The sequence below is a fragment of the Puma concolor genome, chromosome A1 (genome assembly GCF_028749965.1).
Source record: "Puma concolor isolate L17-30 chromosome A1, mPumCon1.1.hap2, whole genome shotgun sequence".
Taxonomy (NCBI): Eukaryota; Metazoa; Chordata; class Mammalia; order Carnivora; family Felidae; genus Puma; species Puma concolor.
Window position 1 is genome coordinate 143,174,763 of NC_141667.1, and position 23,936 is coordinate 143,198,698.

The 23,936-nt window shown below is 45.7% G+C and overlaps 1 protein-coding gene across 5 annotated transcripts in view; it reads right to left on the reverse strand.

The window, feature by feature from the left end:
- TNFAIP8 (TNF alpha induced protein 8) overlaps positions 1-23,936 on the reverse strand; it is a 133,381-nt gene that overhangs the window by 36,097 nt on the left and 73,348 nt on the right. Inside the window, exon 1 of one of the 5 annotated variants that reach the window (XM_086705707.1) lies at positions 2,897-3,059. The exons of 2 other annotated variants lie outside the window; for them this stretch is intronic. In XM_086705707.1, coding sequence (XP_086561833.1) covers positions 2,897-2,936 — 40 coding nt within the window. In that variant the 5' untranslated portion in view covers positions 2,937-3,059. Of the gene's footprint in view, positions 1-2,136; positions 2,606-2,645; positions 2,869-2,896; positions 3,060-23,936 lie in introns of those variants that run through there. 2 more of the 5 variants (XM_086705706.1, XM_025924104.2) reach the window with 2 other exon arrangements.

Below are 23,936 nucleotides of genomic sequence, written 5' to 3' on the forward strand. Positions count from 1 at the left end.
AATGATTCTGTGAATAAAGTATTCACGCCATCTCCCTGCAGAGTTATTCCGTATCTTTCCCTAATCGCCATCAGTGTAAACCTGTAGCACCTCATATCATATTTTTTTAAAATTCTGGGCCTTCTGTAAAAAGCAGAGTCCAGACCATTTTGCTGCAGTTCTGCAGAATGGAAATGATGGCAAGTGGAGGTAGTAAGGGGAGGACCTAGTAGGGAGGGGCCATCAAGCACCCTCTTCACCCTCTGTTTAGGCTACTATCCAGAGAGCTGGGCAGGAGAGAACAAGGTGGATGCCGCGAGAGGAATATAGTCTACACTCTGCGATGACGTTTTTTTCCATCTTCCTGGCCTGCTCCTTCTTTCCCAAAAGAAAGGAAAAACACACCTGGGAGAAAATGCCAATTTAAAAAATTTTTTTTTCCACGTTTTTATTTATTTTTGGGACAGAGAGAGACAGAGCATGAACGGGGGAGGGGCAGAGAGAGAGGGAGACACAGAATCAGAAACAGGCTCCAGGCTCCGAGCCATCAGCCCAGAGCCCGACGCGGGGCTCGAACTCACGGACCGCGAGATCGTGACCTGGCTGAAGTCGGACGCTCAACCGACTGCGCCACCCAGGCGCCCCTTTTTTTTTTTTAATTTTTTTTTTCCACGTTTTTATTTATTTTTGGGACAGAGAGAGACAGAGCATGAACGGGGGAGGGGCAGAGAGAGAGGGAGACACAGAATCGGAAGCAGGCTGAAAATGCCAATTTAAATATTACTTGTAATCAGTACAAGAGTTCACCAGGCTGGATTCTCTCAGCCTGTTTCCTATCTGCCTTTGACTACCTTTGACTTACTATAAATTGCTGTTATAAAGACAAAAAAAAAAAAAAAAAACCAGCCATCAGCACATGGCTCCATCAAGACAGAGGCCACAGCCAGGAAACATTAATCCCCCACGCTCCACATCAAGCTCAAACACAATGCTCCTGGCTGTCATTTTTCATTCACAACAGCCTCATATTTCTATTAAACAACCTCTTTTACTGACTTCTTTCCCCACACCACATAATAAGGTAAACACCAGCCCCCAGAGACCACATTATGAAACACAGAGCTTTACTTTGGGAAGGGAATCAGTAAAAAGACAGAAGAGGCCAAGTTTGAAGGGATCTCCCTAAGTCATTCATGTCTACCAAATGGAGAAATGATGGGGTTCCTTTCTGCTCCCCAGGCTCCCAGCGGCTGCTGCGATTAACTTGAAATCTACCAGTTTCCCAAGAGGCTGCTCCAAAAGAAAAGGAATTTTCATAATTATGAACAGTCTCCTCTCCTACTACTCTCTAATTTTCCCCAATTCTCCTCCCTCCCACCCCCACTTACAAGAGGACTTTTGTACACATCGAGTTTCAGGAAACAAAGCATACAAACATTCACACACAAATAAACTCCCAGAACTAACACCAGCGTATAATTGTGTTTTCGTTGGAGCTTTTCCAGCCCTGTCACCCGTTCTCTGTTAGGAGTAAAGGAAAGCCTTTGCCTGGGTGAAGTTAGAAACAGACAAACTCCTCAGTTTACAAGCTGCACAAGGCGCCCCTCACATCTCTGGGCTCCCTTAAGCCCCCAACAAAATGAATTCACCACTGAAAAGTCAGTAAAGAAAAAAAAGAAAAAAACAACAACTAACCTATTCCCTAAATGAAGATCTTTCACTTCTTCCCCTCACTCGGCTTCCCCTTTTAACCGGAAACACACGGAGTTTCCAATTTCTGAAACCCTTTTTAAGGGTCCCTCAACTGTTCGGGCTCTTGCAAAGAAGTCCTAATGCAGGCAGGCAAGCGCTTTTCAAAGCACATTTTGCATTCTTGGAGTCAATACTGGGGCCGTTTCCTTTCCAGACAAATCTACAAAGCAGCTTTTAGTGGGCTGCCTGCGCTAGATCGGACTCGTCCTCTCCTTGTCTCGTTGGGGCTGCGGGGTGAGCAGGGTACAGGGCTCTGTATAGTCAGCTCTAGCTGAGCTGCGACAAAGTAGCCACCGCTCGTTGTAAAACTCCCATCTGCTCCCCTACTACGCCTTTCCTCCACATTCCTCCGCGGGACTTGGCCGCTCCCCCCGCCCACCAACCCCCAAGAAATCAAAGCCATACCTTCCTTGGATTCTTCTGCTTCGGAGTGCATGGTGTCAGGGTAACCGGCTGCAGGGGCGATTACCGCTGACATGTACTCAGACGAGCTTCAAGTTTGCTCCGAGGCCAAAACCCCGCTCACGACAGAAAATAAAAGGAAGGGGAGCCACTAAAATCAAAACCTCCCCGGGGCGGAGGGCTGGTTCTGGTGCAGGGATTTTTGCAGGGGGAAACTTCTGCAAGAGTGACGAATCGCGTCTCGGCTGGGCGGCGGGAGTCCGCCCCCGGGGCCGCGCGGACCCGGCCCGTCGCAGGGCGGAGGCGACCTGGCGCGGCTGGCGGGGCCCAGGCGCACGCAGGTGGGGTGGAGGCCAGGACCGCAGCCCGACTCTCGGAACAGGCAGGGCCGAGGGGCGCCGTGGGCAAACGTGACCGAGACTGGCTACGCCTGTGAAATACATGTGCAACTAAAGCAACAAGGCTCATCTCAGCGCGCGCTGCAATTGCACAGAAATAAGAAATGCACTTACGGTCACAGAAATACCCCTGGATCTTTGGGTTACATTTTTCGGCGCCCATTTAACTTTCCTTGTCTTGGGGTCTGACATGCCAAGAAATAAGGATGTTGAAGCTGCTCCGGTTTGTACGTTCCTTTTGCGGGGAAAGTAACGTGGCCCTTGGTCCATGTGGCTGGAAGGACCAGTTTCACCAGGCACAGGCAACCTCACCAGCCCAAGAGCAGGGCCTTTTGAAGAAAGTGGGGTTGGCCTCCACCCCTTACCTTTGCACTGGAAAAGCAGACAAGGCGGCTTACTCAGCATAACCCGGGCGAGCACTCTTACTCAAACCCCAGCTCGGGCGCAGGAGCAGCTCCATTACAAGGTAGCCCTAAGGATGGTCCTCGGAACGGAGAGCGCCCTTCCCTTCCCGCGCTACTGTCGACAAAGCGGGATAAATTCTTTCCAAATGCCAAAGGGGGAGGCCGGTATTCCGGCTTTGGAAATGCTGATAGAATAGAAAGTCTGGCAGAGCATGGGGAGGAGAACTCAGTTCTGCCCCCTGGTCTGGGCCACTGGCTCCTTACAATTGGTTGAGAGGTGGGCGTCTTCACTTGGTGAAACCTTGGTTTTTCCTTCCGAGGGTCGTGCATTAGAGCTGACATGGAGATACCTGTCTTAATGGAGGTATTTTGCAGAGCACTAGTTTTCTCACCAATCTAAGGCAAAAGATGCTCCAATAACATACCGGAAAGATGGTGAACTCTGAGAAAAGTTATATTCTTTTAATAAGTTTCTTCTCCAGCTGCTTTCTTTTTCCTCATTTCCCATTTTTATATGGGCAAAAACACAAGAGTAGGCACTAAGGCAAATTTGGTGAAAAGAATACACAAAAGATCTGGAATTAAAGAGCCTGAATTAAAATTTATCATTTTTTAATGACTTTCAGCAAATTAATCTCTTTGGGCCTCCCTTCCCTCACATGTAAAATGAGGATTACAAATAGTATTTACTTGACATATTTATGTTTGGTATTAAATAAGGTAATAGAAGCGGCACCTGGGTGGCCCAGTTGGTTAGCCGTTGGACTTCGGCTCAGAACATGATCTCACAGTTTGTGAGTTCAAGCCCTGCGTCGGGGGCTCTGTGCTGACAGCTCAGAGCCTGGAGCCTGCTTCGGATTCTGTGTCTCCCTCTCTCTCTGCCCCTCCCCTGCTCACGCTCTGTCTCTCTCTCAAAAATAAATTAGAAAACATTAAAAAAAATAATAAGGTAATACAAGCAAAAAGTGATTTGAAAAGCATAAAGTCCTACAGAGATTATTACAAAGTATTGCACCATTAAAAGTAAATTTTTGTAGAAGATGCTCGAACTTTTTATTTCAATATTGGGTTTGAACAGGAAAAAAGCATTTATGCAAGTCACAAGCAGTAAAGGTGATTATAAGGATTAATATAAGGCCCAGATATCCAATCACTTCCTATTGCTGAGTGATTCTAACATAGCTAAGACCCTAAGCAGACTTTTATCTCCATTTCACTGAAAGGGCAGGATGATGACAGAAAGACAGCCAATCCAGAGAAGAGGAGAAACATTTGGATAACATGAGTGCTGTGGAGCCTCTCCTGGAAAGTGACCTCACCACCTGAAGGTCTGCATCCTTCCGAAAGTCACAGTTCACTGCCTGGTCCCCTCTGCCATACATTCTCAGTCAGGAGCTGCAAAGATGTGGACCTTCACTCGGCAACCTCAAACTTAATGGAGGAGATGTGACCATTTTGATCCCAAAGAAATGCTCCCCCCACCAGTAAGAAGTGACCTTTCCTGGCCTGTCTGAGGAATCATTCTGGAAGCCCTTGTTGGCACACACATCATTGGTCCTCCCCCTCCCTCACCACAGCCCTGATGTCTGCAGATGTCCACCAGGGGCCCTACAGGATCTCATCAGGGCTGTGCGCCACACGGATAAGACAGCTCCCATTCATCTATAACTGGACTAAGGTGTGCCACCTTTTTCAAGGTGATGGTTACGCAGACTCAGACAACCCAAATTCCGGGCCCAATCCCCTGCAGGCAGGGCTCATTTTCAGCCTCTTCTTGCAGAAAGTGCCCTCATAAGAATTATTAAATCTCCTTTTGCAAGTCCAGTTACGTACAAACCACATGAGACGCGTTAAAATACATGCCCTTGATGTTCTGCTTGTTTTTACACCGGCTTCACAAACAGGCCTGCAGCCCTGCTCAGGTTAGCCAAGGAGAAGAAGGGCTGCTGAATGAACAGTCCAAGGGCAGCCACGTCAGCCTCGTAATTCAATTCAGAGTCACTGTAGCAGCTCCATCTTTGAACAGTGGCTCCCCCACCCCCATCCTCAGGAAACCTGGAAGAAAACTTGTTTAGCATTTAAATGCAATCCGGCAGTCACCTTGGGGAAGAACGTCCAGATTTAACTCAAGAGTAAGTAACATGCAGCATATTTTAAAAGACTGTAGGGGCACCTGGGTGGCTCAGTCGGTTGAGCAACTGGGCTCTTGATTTCAGCTCAGGTCACGATCTCATGGGTTCATGGCTTTGAGCACTTAGTTGGGCTCTGTGCTGACAGCGCAGAGCCTGCTTGGAATTCTCTGTCTCTCTCTGCCCCTCCCCTGCTCACTCTCTATCTCTGTCTCAAAATAAATTAAAAAAAAAAAAAAAAGAAACTTGGGGCACCTGAGTGGCTCAGTCGGTTAGGCATCTGACTTCAGCTCAGGTCAGGATCTCGCAGTTTGTGAGTTCGAGCCCCGCATCAAGCTCTGTGCTGACAGCTCAGAGCCTGGAGCCTGTTTCAGATTCTGTGTCTCCCTCTCTCTCTGACCCTCCCCCGTTCATGCTCTCTCTCTGTCTCAAAAATAAATAAACGTTAAAAAAAAATTAAAATAAAATAAAAAGAAACTTTAAAAGACTGTATGGGGACAAGGACGCCCCTCAGTCACCAGCATAATCTTGGGCAAAGTGCACTGCCCCATCCCCCCATGCCACAAGTGAAGCCAAAGGACAGCAGATTCTCTGGGACTTCCCTGTCACTTCCCATATATGCTCGGTCAGTCACTTCATCTTGATTTTGCTCTGCTTTTATTCAAAAGGGGATTAGTCCCTGTTCAGCCCCCAGAGAATAATGCTCCAGTACTCACGATGATTTACCTCCTGTGGAATGTGTTCACTCTTGGATGTTTAAGAAATATTCCAACAGGGGCACCTGGGTGGCTCAGTTGCTTGAGTGTCAGATGTGGGCTCAGATCATGATCTCCAGGTCCCTGAGTTGTAGCACCTCGTGGGGCTTGCTGCTGTCAGCACAGAGCCCGCTTAGGATCCTCTGTCCCCTCTCTCTCTGCCCCTCCTCTGCTCATGCTCTCTCTCTCTCTCTCAAAATAAATAAACATTTAAAAAAATTAAAAAATAAATATTCCAGGATGCTTTAGTCCTGCAACATGCTTAGAGGTCACACCAACAATCATTATAGACCACCTGATACAAAACAGCAATTAAGTTGGCAACCCTTGTCACTTAAAACCAAACTGCACTTACACACACGGTGTGGACCTTCTGCTCGTGTCCAGTAGTGGATCTTCCGCCTTCTGTGTCAAGATGGGAGACTTAACATACTGACTAGGATTCTGGGTGTTTTTCTATTCATCCGGGCATTATCAAATACGTATATGTATCACATGTGAACGGACTCTGCCCATGTGGAGCTTACTGGTATAATTTTGGCAATCTTGAACACAGATCTAAACAACTCAGCCTTTCAAGTGACCTTGATTTTAAGGAAGGTTTATGAACACTCTCTTAACTGAATTTTATCACAGGGCAGCAGAAAAATCTTTTTTTTTTAAGTCTATTTATTTTTGAGAGAGAGCATGAGCAGGGGAGGGGCAGAGAGAGGGAGTGAGAGAGAGAGAGAGAGAGAGAGAGAGAGAATCCCAAGCAGGCTCCGTTTTGTCAACACATAGCTCCATGTGGGGCTCCAACTCATGAACTATGAGATCATGACCTGGGCCAAAATCAAGAGTTGGACGCTGAACCGACTGAGCCACCCAGACAGTCTGAAAATTCTCCTCTTAAATTATACTTCAACAAAGCTGTTTTACAAAAAAGAAAGAAAGCCTGGGCTTTGGGGCCTTTTGCTTACAGCTGTCCAGATGTATGCTAAGAACAACAAGGTCAGCAAGTTTTCAGACTCACAAAGGACAAGACCAGCAGAATCAAGAAGAGAAGAGAGACTTACTCAGGAAGTATCTGCTCATAGTCAACAATGCTGTACATTCTCTGCAGTGAAAAATACTAAGCATCTGTATAAATTAGTCATATACCTACACTTTCAGGACGCAAAAACCCCACATTATAAGGACATCTATTGTATTAAATAGGTTTTTTTTGTTTTTAATGTGTATTTATTTTTGAGAAAGAAAGAGAGAGCACAAGCAGGGGAGGGGCAGAACGAGAGAGAGAGAGGGAGACACCGATTCTGAAGCAGGCTCCGGGCTCCAAGCTGTCAGCAAAGCTCGAATCCACGGACCTCGAGATCATGACCCGAGCTGAAGTTGGACGCTTAGCCAACTAAGCCACCCAGGCGTCCCTAGTATTTTTTATTTCTAAACTGCTGACAGGAGACTGAACCTGTACACAGGACATTTTAAGGCAGAAAAGAAAAAGTTGTTTACTTAGTATAAAAAGTGGCTTTCTGCTACTTGACTTTGAGGCTCTCCTCAACTCCTGCTGTATGATTGCATCTACACTCTTGAAAGTGTCTGGAAGACTGCCATGCTCTACGCATACAGCTGCCTTTCAGCCTCTCTCCTCACAAGTGTTGAAGATCTGAGTTCTTGGGCTCACCTGGTTGAGGCCACAGGCTTTGCATCCTTGTTATCCTTCCCAGACATTTCTGTATTTTACCTTCAAAAAAAGGGCTGAGGTTAAATGGGTCTCTCCCCACAGCCCTCTCCTCTTCCCACCCTGGCCCTGCTCTCTGTTCCTTAAGAAAATATTTATTTAGGAGGCACCTGAGTGGCTCAGTCGGTTGAGTGTCCAACTTTGGCTCAGGTCATGATCTCATGGTGCATAGGTTCAAGCCCCACATCGGGCTCACTGCTTTACCGCGGAGCCCGCTTTGGATCCTCTGTCACCCTCTCTCTCTGCTACTCCCTGCTTATGCTCTCTCTCTCTCTCAAAAATAAACAAACTTAAAAACACATTTTTTTTTTTTTATTTACCAGAAATGGAGAAGGGGGCTCTCCATTGATAGTGGAGGTCACTTATGTATCTTCTCAGGTGGAGAAAGAGCCTGATGCTTATGCATTGCTGGGTACTGGGATGAGGTTGGGGACTTCGGAGTGGGGCAAAGCACTGCTGTACATCAAGAAAAAACTGCTGAGGGGCGCCTGGGTGGCTCAGACAATTAAACATGTGACTCGATAACAGCTCAGGTCATGATCTCACGGTTTGTGGGTTCGAGCCCCATGTAGGGCTCTTCACTGACCGCTCAGAGCCTGCTTGACATTCTCTTTCCCTCTGTCCCTCTGCCTCTCCCCCCCTCAAAATAAATAAACTTTATTTAAAAAAAAAAGAAAAGAAAAAAGGAAAACTGCTGGGATTCAGTGTGACCATGGAAGAGGGGGGAAGCTCCCTCCCAGGGCCCTGCCTGGGAGTTTAAAGTGTGCTATGGGTAAACCCTCTCATTCTCCTGCTGTGACACTTTCAGCAAATCCCACATCCTCACTAATGCTCTGAGCGTGAGTGGACAATTCTGAAGGGATGGAAAGAAGTTATGACATCTGAGGTGGACACACTGGGAGACAACAGCACATCTGGGATACACTTGTTACCTCAGCTTTCATTGTCTGTGTTACTTTTCTTCTAAGGAATCTTCCTTCCTTGCTAAAAAAGTGTTTAGCAGATGCCTAAATACACATACACTCAAAATCAGGCCTGAAAATATTATCTGAAGAAGGTATGATGCATGGTCTTTCTTTCATAATACTTAACGATAATGCCTTGCATTTACATAGATTTTATTGCAGGTTTATTCAATCATTTTGAAGGAGAGAGAGAGATAGAGAATGAGAATCCCAAGCAGGCTCCAATCCCAAGCTGGCTCTGCCAGCTCAGAGCCTGAGGAGGGGCTTGAACTCACAAACCATGAGATCATGACCTGAGCCAAATCCCAGGGTCAGACATGAAACTGACTGAGCCACCCAGGCGCCCCTATATAGATTTTATTTAAAAAAAAAAAAAAAAAGATTTTATTCAGACTTCTCAGCCCCCTTGGGTCATCATACCCATTTTACAGATATGTCATTAAAGAACTCTATGCCTTGCTCAAGATTACAAAACTAAGTAGTCGTGTTCTTCGGACCTCAGTAAATGCAGTCTATGCTCCCTGTGTCCTCTCACTAGACTTTCCCATTCTATGAAACTACACATGTGAAATTCAAATCCTTTATTTTGCAGAATAACTCAAAGGCCGCTCTACTGGGAGACTTCCAGAGTTCGAACTGACCAGGATGCGAGCACAGACTGCTCAAATCGCTCCGTCTGAATGCTTAGACCACAGCCTCCCATGAAAGTTACTCCATTCCTGATGGTCAGTGCTTTAAATAAGCTATACGTTCAATAGCTTCTATTTATTCAGTTACATGAAACTACTACAATTAAAAAAATGTTTTTAAATGTTTTTATTCATTTTTGAGAGATGGAGAGAGACAGAGTACAGTGGGGGATGGCAGAGAGAGGGAGACACAGAATCCGAAGCAGGCTCCAGGCTCTGAACTGTCAGCACAGAGTCTGACGTGGGGCTTGAACTCACCAAGATGAGATCATGACCTGAGCAGAAGTCAGACGTCTAACCGACTGAGCCACCCAGGCGCCCCTTTTTGTTTTTAAATAAAAGTTCGCTCAGGACCCTAACTAAACCTGCTGGCATGCGGGGCTGCCGGAGCAGGGAAAAGAATACCAGACTTGATACAGGAGAATGGCACCTGATGACCTTAAAGCTAGGAAGCACTGCCTCCTGTGCATTAGGATGTTTTTTCCTCTTCCTTGTCCTCTTACTTTCCTTCGAAGAATGGACAAGCCATTTAACCTCTCTGAGCCTGTGTTTCCACATCTGTAAAATGGGGTTAATGCCACTTATTTAACAGAGGAGAAACAATAGTGAAATGAGGCAAGAATTGGATGAAGCACTGAAAGTTCTAAAATCCCCCTTCGACCCTTTCCCGAATACTTTCAAGAATGAGGCCAGGTTGTTTTAGGTTGCAGAACATGTATTTGGACGTCCTAAGTGCCGGCCCCACAGACATTCCAGACAGATATGGCAACTTGATGCGCATGGTCCAGCGACAGAACATGAACATAAAAGGACTGGACTTCCTTCCCGTGCCCAGTCTAATGGGGTCAACACTGGGATAACATGAGGGAGGTTCCTGAAGGGATGCACCAGGAAGAAGCAAGGCAGGACTGAGACTGAGCCTGGAAGTCACCGTGTCCCATCTGACCCACCAATGCCTGCCTTTCCTCCGGAAAAGCAGCAGGAGGAAAAAGTGATCCACAACCATAGTCCCAGAAACTCCGGTTAGGAGGGAACCTCAGAGCTCACTCCTCTAGTCCTCGACCCGGCTGGTGAAGCAATCTCTTACCCCCATCCCAGGCAGCAAGCATTCAACCAGGCTGTCCTTGCTGACCTCTATTCAGACTCCCTCCTCAAAGAGACAGCCTCCTCTCCTTTCTGACCCCTAGGGGTCTCCTCCTTATCATAAACTGAAATTCCAGAGCAGGGATTGTTACCTGGCGGCCACGCGAAGCACTGACTTTACACCTTCCGGCAAGGATGTAATTTTGTAATGAGATGAACACAGATTTTTTAACTCGATTGTCTTTTTTAACAACCCAGGGGAGATCCCCCTCGTACTGGCCAGGGGGCTGCAGTTGAAGGCAAGGTCAGATGGTTACACAGCTTTCCAGTGCCTGCCACACATCTGTTGTTGGTTATGGTGAAGAATTCAGAAGAAGGAAGCTCTGGAGGACATGGTGGCAGTGACCACGTCTTCTCTCCCCTGTGTGCTCACTCCAAGGCCGTACAAAACGATGCCAAGACAGGTTGGGTCAACAGGCCCTCCTTGCTGGCGCCTGAGCAGTTAAGAAGCTTTATTCCGGTTTCTGAATAAAATGTGAAATCCACACGGAAACGAAAGGAATGCTTCCTATGTGAAATCTGCACCGCAGACCCCTGCCCTGAGATCCATTTGAAAGTTGAATCCTCTCCAAGTTGGCATAATTTGATTTTTACATGGAGTTTCTGACCCGGGTAGAGTGGCTGTTCAATCACTTTTGTGCCCACTGGTCACTATGTTAGAGACAGAAAACCCTGGAAGGCAGAGGTACAGGGCAGGACAGGCTTGCCAGGTGAATGTAGCCAAGGCTGAAACCCAAGAGATCAACTCAGCAGGTGGTAAAAATACGAACCAAAGGAGAACTTATCCAAACAGCGTTTCAGTGGGGAAGGGGAGACTGTTTTGCAAGTAAGACTGAAAGGATCAGTTTTTCCATTTGAACAGGTCAGGTTACACAACTAAAGCCTTTCAGCTTCTCCTTAAAGAAGAAATATAGAAACATGTCTAATCATTATGATTCACCAAGTCGGAGACATCACCGAAACAAATGTATTTTCTGAGAAACTGCTAATACAAACAGGGTGCCTGCCTACCGAATAAAAAGTCTTATTAAGCCCATACATTTCCCAGCAGAAACAGAAGAGAGCTAAAACTTGTAACTTTCTTCATCTGCAATCTACTTCACCGGAATTTTTACCACTGAATTCAGCCAAGTCCCATCATACGCCATTTTACCTTCTCGACTTCAACTACCTACAACCAGCCCAAAACAGAAAGAGAAAAAACATAACAATCCAAATATTGTATCCACTGCCATTCATTTAATGATTTTATGCTGCAGAGCAAGCCTGAGACAGAGCTGGGAATTGGTTGGTCCCCCCCTGCCTCTTGTCTCTCTATGGCCTCCCCACACTGTGAGCCTCTCCTGCACGGATGGTGAATGTTGTATTTCAGGCTGTGTATTTTTTTCGTATACAAGTGCCTCCAAAGACAAGCCACAATTTCATCTAGTCCCACAGAAACAGCAGCCCACTCCAATGGTAGAGGAAACACTTAGAGAGTAAGTCTTATACTTACTGGAAAGTGATCTGCTATTCTCCAATCTGGTAATTTCCTAAGAGGTTTTCAAAAATAATATGACCCCAGACAGTTTTGACTTTACATATGACTCTCCCGTATTTAACCAAACTGGCACCTTAGATTCTCATGTGTTACAGTGGTGTGGTCAGAATTGTTGAAACAGACTCATACATTTTTTTAATGTTTAGTTTTGAGAAAGAGAGAGAGAGACAGAACGTGAGCCAGGAAAGAGCAGAGAGAGAGGGAGACACAGAATCCGAGCTGTCAGCATAGAGCCTGACATGGGTCTCAAACTCACGAACCGTGAGATCATGACTTGAGCCGAAGTCGGACGCTTAACTGACTAAGCCACCTAGGTGCCCTGAAACAGACTCATAGTTCTGGCCCTGAGGTCCCCAAATTGTGTGCTATGCTGCTGATGGCACTACAGCAAGCTCATGGGGCTGTTGCAGGATATTTTAAATTTTTGAGGAAAACAAAGCATCATTCAACATCTCTCAGAAACTGTATGAACTACTTCAGGCAAGTTTGCAGTGTAACATTAGACTGTGCTACATTTCTTTTAATGACATCATTTCTCTGAAAAGCTAGGTTGTTGGCAGTTGCTGTGATAAAAAGCAAGTATTATACGAAAAAGTACATAAGACAGGAAATTAGGGTAGTGGGATCCAATCTGATTTCAAGATTTGAGAAGCTGTGAGGTGGCCAGGGCTCAGTTTATTGCCTGACAGCCCCAAATTCACCCTTCATCACCTGCTCTGAGAAAATAAAGACAGGACTTTGAACACTTTTTTTTCTTTTTTCTTTTTTTTTTTTTACATTTATTTATTTTTGAGAGAGAGAAGCAGACTGCAAGCAGGGGAGGGGCAGGGAGAGAAGGAGACACAGAGTCTGAAGCAGGCTCCAGGCTCTGAGCTGTCAGCACAGAGCCTGATGCGGGGCTCAAACCCACGAACTGTGAGATCATCACCTGAGCCGAAGTCAGACATTTAACCGAGTCACCCAGGCGCCCCATAAACACTTTTTTTCTTTTGCCAGCTAATACAATTCTTAGCTTTCTCGGTAGGGTGCACTGCAGAGAATTTACGGGAAGAAAAACTTTTCCTTCCTGGTTCCAGTGTGCTCTTGTGAAAAGCCTCCCCACATAAACAGATTTCCTTCCTAGTGGGTAGATTTCCAGCAAGTTCTATCAGCACAACACTACAGGGACTTCTCTCCCATCCAAGGAGCCATGGCTAGCCAACCTCAAGGTGTGACATAGAAGATGGGGAAGCTCAAGGGTGGTGCTCTATCTTGAACCCATGGTAAGTGGTCGCTCCTTATATTAGCTATTCCTCCATTTTTTACAATTGTCTTTAGTTGGTAGATAGCCTATCCTCATCAAACTTAATATTTCTTATACTGGCTCAGTTGGTTAAGCATCTGAATCTTGGTTTTGGCTCAGGATGTGATCTCATTGTTTCACTGAGTTCAAGCCCCACATCTGGCTCTGCGTGGGCAGCGTGGAGCCTGCTTGGGATTCTCTGTCTCCCTCTGTCTCTGCTCCTCCACCACTTGCCCTCTGTCTCTCTCAAAATAAATAAACTTAAAATATATATGTTATTTAAGTTGTTTTCTTTTTTATTATTGGTTTTAATTGCAGTAAAATACACATCACGTAAAATTTGCCATCTTCCTCATTCTTAAGCGTATAGTTCAACTGTACAAAGTACAGTTACATCGTTGTGCAATCCTTACCATCATCCATCTACAGAACCCTTCATCTTGCAAAACCCAAAGTCTGTACCCATTAAACACTGACTTTCCATTCTCCTCCCCCCTCAGTCCCCAGCAACCACCATTCTACTTTCTGTCTCTGATCCCACTACTGTAGATGTTTCATACAAGTGAACTTACAGAGTATTTGTCTTTTTTTGTGATTGGCCTATTTTACTTGACATAATGTCCCAAAGGTGCACCCATGTTATAGCTTGTGTCAGAATATCCTTCCTTTTTTAAGACTGAATGCTATTCCCTTATTACACATAGGAGCTGCCTATGTGTAAGGAGGAGCTGCCTACTATATTGGTAATTTGTATTTATTTATGCTAAGCTTTCCTGTTCAAATCATCATGTCTCCCAACTGGGCCTTGTCTGAACCATGCAAGGCCCAACAGGTATACACATTCCATTAGTAACTAATGAAGAATGAAAGAAAAACATTATTTTTAAAAAATGTTTATTTATTTTCAAAGAGGGAGTGTGTGTGCAGGGGGGAGGGGGGGAGGGGCAGATTGAGAGAAAGAGACAGACAGAATCCCAAGCAGGCTCCAAACTCAGTGTGGAGCCCGATGCAGGACTCGATCTCATGACCATGAGAGCATGGCCTGAGCCAAAATCAAGAGTTGGATGCTCAATAGACTGAGCCACCCAGGCACTGCCAAAACATTATTTTTTATCTTTCGACTTATACATATTCTATCTTCCACATAGCTATAAAATTATTAGCACAGAAATATGCATTAAGTTATTAGACTTAAGCACTTAAGAAATGAAATGGTTAGGTGTTCCTTGTGTCCAAGAAAATGATGTGAAAAAACTAGAGGCACTAAGAGTGAAGCATGTTGGGAAACTTTGCTCCAGCCCACATGTTTGCAGCTGCCATGAGGGCTTGTCTGCGTGGATGGCTCCTTAGGCTCACCCTGTCCAGGAGCATCCGTCCATCTGAAGGCAAAGATAGACCCCACCAACAACCCCCACCACCATCACACACACACACACACACGCACACACACACACACACACACACACACCATCTTGATCTTCTTCATGATATTAAATTATTTCTCACTTAGGCAATGGTGGCTAGAATCCTATGATGGCCTCTGACTTAGGCTGCTCTGTCTCCCTTTATTTCTAATCTCACTAAGTCCCATCATCAGAACGTTTCCTGAATAGGCCTTTTTTCCCTCCATTCCTACAGTGGTGGGTCCAACTATCATGTCCAGCTAGTATAATCGAACAGATTTCAAGCTGATTTCCCTTAAATGAGACCAGGCATAGAAACTTCAAATGTCCAGAGGTTGGAAATACAACAACCTCTACCTGCCACAAGTACCTGGCCACCTCAGCCCCCCACACCCACATGGAGACACAGAGATAAGCAGGCTGTAGGCGAAGGCACCCGGGATGCCAGCTGAACACCCACCTCTCTCTTCCAAAGCAAGCAAAGGCAGTGAAGTACGGCTGAATGACAGCACTGGGGCCGAACCACGAATGTGCACCCCCCTGCTTCCCCCCAAGCAGATATGAATGACTTGAGAAGGACTCATTCAGAAACTCTGACACTTGTTTTCACTAACTGGAAATTACTGGAAACAACTATTACAGCGAACCATGACACTTTGTGCAACCACAAGCCACCTTGTGGGAGCAGCTGCTATGTTACATCCCTTTTTTTTTTTTTTTAAACCCATCCCCAAACCCTGCTCTGGTCTCAGTTCCTCCATAAAGCCTACTGAAGTTTACCGTGAACTTATGCTTCCAGAGTGAACTTCTATTATAAAGTGGATAATCTTTTTTTTCAATGTTTGTTTGTTTGTTTGTTTGTTTGTTTTTGAGGGAGAGAAAGTGAGAGTAAGCAGGGGGAGGGGCGGAGAGAAAGAGAGGGGACAGAAGATTCGAAGCTGGCTCTGCACTGACAGTAGAGAGCCTGACTCAAGGTTTGAACTCATGAACCTCGAGATCATGACTGAGCCGAAACCGGATGCTTAACTGACTGAGCCACCCAGGCGCCCCTAAAGTTGATAATCTTGATGTTAGTTGTCTTCTGAACCAGATTTGTAAGCTATTTAAAACACAAGATTATACCTCGAGGGTTTTTTTCCCCCCTCCTTTCCAGAGAGCAGAACACAGACGCTTGGAAGGCACGATATCACTAATAATCATTTAATCATTTCATAATATTGAATTATGACAACACGTAAGGACAATTTTAATTTCCCCTTGCCTCAGAGGTACATCACGAGGAAATGTGTACATAAATATCTGTTATCTTCAAAGAAAGAAACAAGAAAAGAAATTTGCATTACATCTGAAGAGCCGGTGCCAGGAATTTGAAACGATCCATAAATCTATCAGGTTTACAAAAAAGGCCATCAGATAAAGAGCCAAGGGGAAAATAACTCTGACAGCTGCAAACCTTCTGTTTTACAACATGCAGAGAATGGACGCACTTCCTTTTAACATCCCCATAAACAGCGTGAGGAGCAGAAGCAAACACCCCCAGTAGAAGCCACTGGAGTTTAGGCTGCAAATAATGGGTCGTGCTGGTCTTCGCAGAGGCAGCCTTCCTTACCAGTCACCTATCAAGCCCAATGTGTTTGTCCTAGGAACCATTAATAAGATGGATTGGACACAATTCCATTTCAGTTGGTGGGATTTCCAGGGCCAGAGAGGTACCAGCAGCAGCTGCCCACTTTCAAAGAGAGGCAACCCGGCCAGCCTCAGAATGGGAGTTTTGTTTCCTTTAGGTTAAGAACTAACATCCGGCACTGGGCCCCCTGAATGTATATACTAATAAATCCCAGATGGGAATCCCAGGCACCTCTCTACTCAACGCATGAACTTCTCTTGGGCAATAAACGTTCTATTAAGCCGGTCTCTCAGGAACGAAGCGCACTTCCCCTCAGAGGCTGTTTGCGTTTATAATATGCTGTTCTAAAGCCAGTCTGGGATCCACTGTTGCACAATATGTACTTAATTTTGCCATCTGTTTTCTTAAGGGATGAGACTGACCTGTGAAATGAAAAGGCAGAACCTTGGGTGTCCCGAATATCCTGTTATCTGGACCAGAGGAAGGAAACAATATTCCACTTGGCCATCGCCCCAATTCTGAACAAGGCAGCCCAGTTTAGAACCAAATGATATACATGTTTAAATTCTGCTGTCTTAATATTATCGAGTTTGGGGACACCTGGGTGGCACAGTTGGTTATGCGTCGGACTCTTGACCTTGGCTCAGGTCATGATCTCACAGTTCATGAGTTGGAACCCTGCATCAGGCTCTGTGCTGATGGCTTTGAACCTGCTCAGGATTCTGTCTCTCCATTTCTCTCCCCTCCCCTGCTTGTGCTCTCTTTCTCTCTCTCTCAATAAATATATAAACTGAAAAAAAATTTGTGTCTCAGTTACCAAGTATAATTTGTCAGGCACCTGCTACAGGCTAAGTATTATGTACTTAGGCACATTGCAGAACATATCTCAGTCTTACCACACCTCAGCAACATGGTGTTTTCTAGTTCTTGAAATGTTTTTGCATACATGGCCGCTGACCCTCAGAACAATCCTATAAGGAAGGAATCTTGGGTATTACTGGTTCCATCTGCTTCTGACAAGGATACAGATGCTCAGAGAAATGAAGTGGCTGGACCAAGGTCACTTAGCTAGGACTGAGCATGAACTGAGACTAGAATGTGGGTCCTCTGCCCTCATTCTATGCTACTTTTTTCTATGCTATAGTGTCTCTGACTGAGCAGAGCACCCACAATTTTATCATAACACAAGCATACCATATGCTGCAACAGAAGAGGGGGCCAGAGCAGAAAGAGAGGACAGACGGCAAAGCTGACTGGGAGGCTCTGAGCCCGGCTCACTTGGCGGAAGAGGGAGTCGGACAATAGAAGAGGGGGAGTCCAGAGAGGAAGAGGCGTGGCAAGGGGGAAGGAGAGGAGTTCCATTTCACGACTCTGAACCTGAGGTCTGAGCAGGGCAACCAATGTGGGGATATGCTTGTGTGTTTTCTGTCAAGTCAGTTTCCCATGTGACCAGGGCTCTTCCGGGAAGTGCTTCTGCTTCGAAAAAGCCAGAGATTTTGATGAAGATATTTCTAAAACAGACTGCATTGAATATCTCCTCTCCACTAAAAGGCTATAGAACAGTACTATTATATTATTATTGTGGGTTTTTTTTTTTTTTTTTACAAAGCAGACTGATCACACAATTCTGTAATAGAGATATGAACCTACTTTTTCTCTCACTAAATCCTGCCTAATAAAGTTGTCCTTTTTCATCATCCTTCCACCCACAGCAACGGTTGCCATCCAGTTTCAAGGCACACAAGAAGATGCATGTGATCAAGATTTCACATCGTTCCTAAAGGCTCTAGAAAGCCCTTTGCAACATAGACATCTACAGAGCAGACGTAATGCTGTCAACATAGCAGAGTCATGTTTTCAGAGGTAAGAGGAGGGAAGTTGGGTCCTAAAATCAGTAAGGCACAATTGCATAGAGTTAAAATTATCTGGAAAATTCCTTAAATGGTCCTGAAAGTACAGTACTGCCTACTTATCAGTAGTATCATACTTATCAGCTCCCCGAACCATTAGTTTATGTTTCTCTCCGAACAGATATTCAAGATTCCCCCCCACCCCGCCCCATGGTCATGATAAAATCATTACCGCCCGTTTGCCTGGATCCCTAAGCAATGTGTCCTCTTCTGTTAGGGGTCAGAACCCTCAAAACTCATCTGCTCCCTTGGTGTCATCAACAGGTAGCCATCATGTGTTCAATATGAGCAATACAGAGTTACTGCCTGGTCATGAAGCAGCTGCATATAAATGGTCAGGATTTCCTTTCCATTTCTTCCTCAGAGTCAGATGTCACTTTTATGGACAGCCTCTAACAATCCCTCTGCATCTACTACGTGGAGGTCCAAGGGACCAGGAGAGAACCAAAGGTTGATGGAGGAAACCAGGGTTCACTGCCTGCTTTGGAGGAAGCCACAGATGGCAGTGTTCAGACGCTGTCTTCATTTATACAGTTCTTCCATCTGCGAACATTCACTGAACATTTACAAGGCAAATGGCGTAAATAAAACAACCATGGTGCCTATCCTCACAGAGCCTACAGTAAGGGGAGGGGGAAGGCACTAATTAAAATATAGTATAAATGCAAAAGCAGGAAAGTATGGGGTGCTACGAGAAGTTCGTAGGACAAGTACATAAATCAGTCCTGGAGGAGGAAGTCAATCAAGGAAGGCTTTCTGAAAGAAGTGATGCCTGAGGTAAAACTTGGGGGTCAAGGTATCAGTCAAGGACTGGGAAGTGAGCAAGAAAAAGAAGGAAGAATGGTTCCTTGTGATGTAACGTGAGTAGAGACAGAAGCCAAATTGTAAGGGGTTCAGGAATAAATTGCTGTTAAGAAGTAGAGGAAGAATTGGGGACTATTCCTCTATGAAGTCTCACTAAAAGGAATAAGTTGAGACAGTACTCTGGGGAGAAAGCACTATCAAAAGAGCAGTTAAAGAAAATTTTTTTAACGTTTATTCATTTTTGAGAGACAGAAAGAGAGTGCGAGCCGGGCAAGGGGCAGAGAGAGAGGGAGACACAGAATCCGAAGCAGGCTCCAGGCGCTGAGCTGGAACTCGTGAACCGCGAGATCATGACCTGAGCCAAAGTCAGACGCTTAACTGACTGAGCCACCCAGGTGCCCCAAAAGAGAACAATTTTAGCACAGTGTTCACTGAGTGGCTTTGCTGAAGGAATATTTAAATCCCTATATCTCTCCCACTGGCCAGACACAGGGAAGCTGGGTACCAGCCATCCCTTACAAAAACACATTTGCAGGAATTTTCACGGGCACTGACAGGAGTTTGAATGATGTAAATAAAGAAGGATAAAGTTGAACACCCACCTCCATGCTCAGTGGCTGGTGCTGGTCCAGCAGATCTTAGCCGAAGCGAGGCTGCAGGAGGTGTTATCTCTGGGGTGCCTGGGAGGCTCCCCAGCCCCAAATTATCCAGTTAACAACAAACGGTCTCATTAGAGAGAAGCAGACGTTTGGCTAAAATTTGTCCTATTTGCTGTTGTAATGTCAGGTTCTTTGAAAAACACAAGTGTCTCTTAAGGCCGGTGGATGACTCACAACTAAGCCTAAATGAATTCACTGGTTTCTTTGTTCCTTCAGGGTGGGGATGGGGAAGCAGTGGGGGGAAGCAGGGAGACAGAAATGAAGAGTGTGGGGAGGCCTGGAAGGGGAGGGAAAGAGTGAACACGAGCTTGTTCCGTTTCAGAAACCACTCTGGTCCCTAAACCCAAGCCAGCTTAACTCAGAGAAAAGGCAAAGAGGAATGAATATATGGAGCAGACATCTTGCAACGCAAGAGTGTGAGTTTCAAATGCTTGGCGGGCCCTTATTTTTAGTGACGCAAAGCGTTCTAATGATGTAAAATACTCAGAGCTGTTTTGAACGAGTTGCTTCTCTAAGTTGATTCAGTCTCCAGAGGCCCTGCACCAAAGGACTGATATTCATGAGGACGTGATTTCTTTTGAAGTATTTCCAATTTGTGAGTAAAAGTTAGGGTGGCCCACTTATCCCAGTGATAGTCTCATAACTAAGGGAAAGAGCTAAAATCTACTTAACCAAATTACAAAGGGCTGATATCCAGAAAATGTGACCTCTCTGAAGCTGAGCAAGCACGTCAATGACAGCTGAAGTTAGCGGATTCATAGCCCAAGAATCACAAACTGGTAGCCTTAGGATTAGATCCAGCCCCACAGGGTTTTCTTGGACCAGATAAGGTTCATTTTGCATCTGAACTTCAAGGCCTTGAGACAAGACCCATTCTCTCCAAGATGGCCCCAGGTCTCATGACTTCCAATTGTTCACAGAAAGCTGTATTTCCACGTTCATATTTCTTACCTGGTTCTTGTAGACATTTGAGTTTGGGACCACTGGTTCACACAGACTGATATCAAAACTAACCAAACAGCCTCTGTCCTATCAAGGTAGAGCTCCAGACTTCACCATTTCAGGGTAATTGAGCAAAAAGAGCCCTAAAAACCGATAAACCACAACAGTGTGCAATACCACTTGTAATCAGACTCTTAACAAAACAGGAGGCCAAAAACACCGTGGGGCTCACGAGTCCCAAGATAAGCCATGTGACCATGGATCTGAAACCACTTTTTAACAGAAGTATCTGTCAGCAGTAACTGTCTGATATTGCCTCGTCTGATCTGCTCCTACAAAACCCCTGACGTCTAGATGTGACACAACACGAGCCTGGCAGCCAGTATCCAAGGCTGGCTTGGCAAAGGAAACAAGCCATCTATTCAGTGAGCTGTGGCCATGCTATAGTATCTGTGGTATCCAACTACCAACACCAAGTTTGGCTCCAACTACCAACACCCAGTGAATTCATTTAGGCTTAGTTGTGAGTCATCCACCGGCCGTAAGAGACACTTGTATTTTTCAAAGAACCTGACAGTACAACAGGTTTGCACCCAGCCCTCAGTCAGTCGAGCTTCTTGGTAGCTATTTAAGACATCTGTCAGACTTGGGGTGCTTGGGTGGCTCAGTCGGTTAAACATCCAACTCTTAATTTTGGCTCAGGTCATGATCTCATGGTCGTGGGATTGAGCCCCGCATCAGGCTCTGTGCTGAACATGGAACCTGCTTAAGATTCTTGTTCTCCCTCTGCCCCTGACCTGACCTGCTTGTACCACGCTCTCTAATTCTCTCTCTCTCTCTCAAAAATAAAATAGATAAAATAACCAAATATGGCAGTTAAGCTCCTATCTTTAAAATGTAAAGGTATTCTTTACAGGAAAATATGGCCTTATTGCAGTGTTTTAAAAGAAAAATTATACTGGACTTCAATTATTACAGGGACACATAATTACCATAGATTAAAGGCCTGCCTGTAATTAATTTTCTCTAGTTCTTACTCTCAGTGCTCAAGGCTTACCAGACCAGGTCTATGATACCTTAGGGATGCTTTATCGTCCTCTGAGAATTTCCCTGTCTGATCTGCAGGGCTGTTGTGCTTCATAGAGAGTATGTCCCAGGTCTCCCTGATAGCACCTATGTCCTTGTCATGGGCTCAGGGGGTGCTGATAATCCAATATGCCGGGCTCCATTCACTGTATTATACCATAGCCAGTCACCAAGTAAGAAACAACAGGGAGGAAATAAAACCACCCTGAAAGGAAGTCTGTTTAGTAGACACTGTGGCCCACTGGCATCACTTCCATCCCCACAGGCTGCTGTCTGAAGGAGAAAATGACCCCAGCCTCACCTCTCATGTTCAGCCCTGACCATTTTAACTCTGCCCCGGTAATCCTATCCCCCTTGCCATAGAGTGACTGGTTTAGGCAACACAAACCTAAGCCACTCAACACCACATTCTACAGCCAATAAACTGGCTTACGATTAGACAAGGACACATGAGAAATTTGCTGGGGGCTTCTGGAAAAGGCCACTTGTTCCTCTGTTAGAGCTGCCAGAGCCAATTCTGTCTCTTCTCCTGGATGGTGTGCTGTATGCACAAAGTTAGGATTGCTACAGACATTTAACCATCATGAGAGGAGCTGGCTGAGGATGAAACTCACCACAGAAGGCAAATTGGAAAGGAAATGAGTTCTTGACATCACTGAGCGGCTAAACCAAATCTTGTTCCAGTTATGTAAGCTAATAAAAAATTCTGTTTTGTTTGAGCCAATCTAAACTGGGGTTTCTCTCTCGTGTACAATAAGAGCCATCACTGATAGAATATTCTGGAAGGCAAATGAGGAGCATGCTTGAGGACTTCTAATCTTGCCTCTGGCTTTAACACATGTCCAGCCCCTAAAGGACAGTGGGTAAAGCAGCCCCAGAATACACAGGTAACCATCACTTCCTCCCCCATTTCCTCAAGTTGGCTGCCTAACAAAGGCCAGGGGACAGCCTGGAACCCTCTCTCTCCGGCAGAGCCAAGTCTCGCCTGTCTGATGGCAGTGGTGGCCAAGTGCAGAGGCCCAAGGTGGGGGATGCTGAGAAACCTCAGTGACATACACAGGGAAGAGGGTCAGAGAGGCAGGACCTGGGTCCTTGAGGTTCCCACCTCCACTCCCAGTATGGCGCTGCCCCACCATCCCTGATGGGGCCTCCTGATGAACCCGATATGGGAACATCCTTGCCACAAGGGATGGCTGCCTTTCTGAAGGGCAAAAAGAGAAAGACTTGCAAGGTAGGAAAAGGAAAAAGCACCCCCAGGAGTACCCACTCTCCTAAAGATCCCAAACCAAAAGACCCCAGGGAACCGTGCTCTCAGGCTCCAGGGAGAAACAAAGAACTTAACTACTGATCCTAATAGTTGGAGGTAGTGGGATTTCAGAGCTCATTTAAAAATAACATAGGCTGGGGTGCCTAGGTGGCTCATTTGGTTGAGCACCCAACTTTGGCTCAGGTCATGATCTCATGGTTCATGAGTCTGAGCCCCCCGTGGAGGCTCTGTGCTGAGAGCCTGGAGCTGGCTTCGGACCTTCTGTCTCCCTCTCTCTTTGCCCCTCCCCCAGAGCTTGTGCTTTCTTTCTCTCTCTCTCTCTCTCTCTCTCAAAAATAAACATGAAAAAAGAAAAGAAAAAGAAAAAGAACATAGGCAAATGAACATATGGAAAGTACCTCTGTTGGCAGAAAGAAACTAAGGAAGGAAGGGAGGAGAGGGAAGGAGGAAATGAGAGGAAGTATTATTCAAAGGGGTGACTGGATGGCTCAGTGGGTTAAGCTTCAGACTCCTGGTTTCAGCTCAGGAATCTTGCAATTGGTGAGTTCAAGCCCCTCATTGGGCTCTGTGCCGACAGCATGGAGCCTGCCTAGGATTCTCTCTCTCTCTCTCTCTCTCTCTCTCTCTCTCTCTTTCTCTCTCTTTCTCTGCCCTTCCTCCCTCTCAAAATAAATGAATAAACTTAAAAAAAATAAAAGAAAGTATTATACAAATAAATGTACATGCCAAATAAGATGATGTAAACCCCACATCACTTATGCTGAGAGCTTTGTTTTGGAAGAAAGGAAGGAGCAAGCGAGTCGTGGGTGAGTTTTTTTCACACGCTGGGACCGACCTTGTGCCTGTACCTCCTGTTACTCTGTCCACAGGATCCAGGCTGTGGGAGACGAGGGAGAGGAGACGCTGTGGGGGACAACACGGTCGTTCTCTATACTTAGCACTAGTCTGATGTTCGCCAGAAAGTGAGATTAGAGGATTTGGCCCACATCCAGAGGACAAGGGTCATAAGATCTAAAGGAGCAGGAAGAAGGGATGGGCGGGGAAGGCTTGACCAGGCTCCCAGCAAAGCCAGAGGGCAAA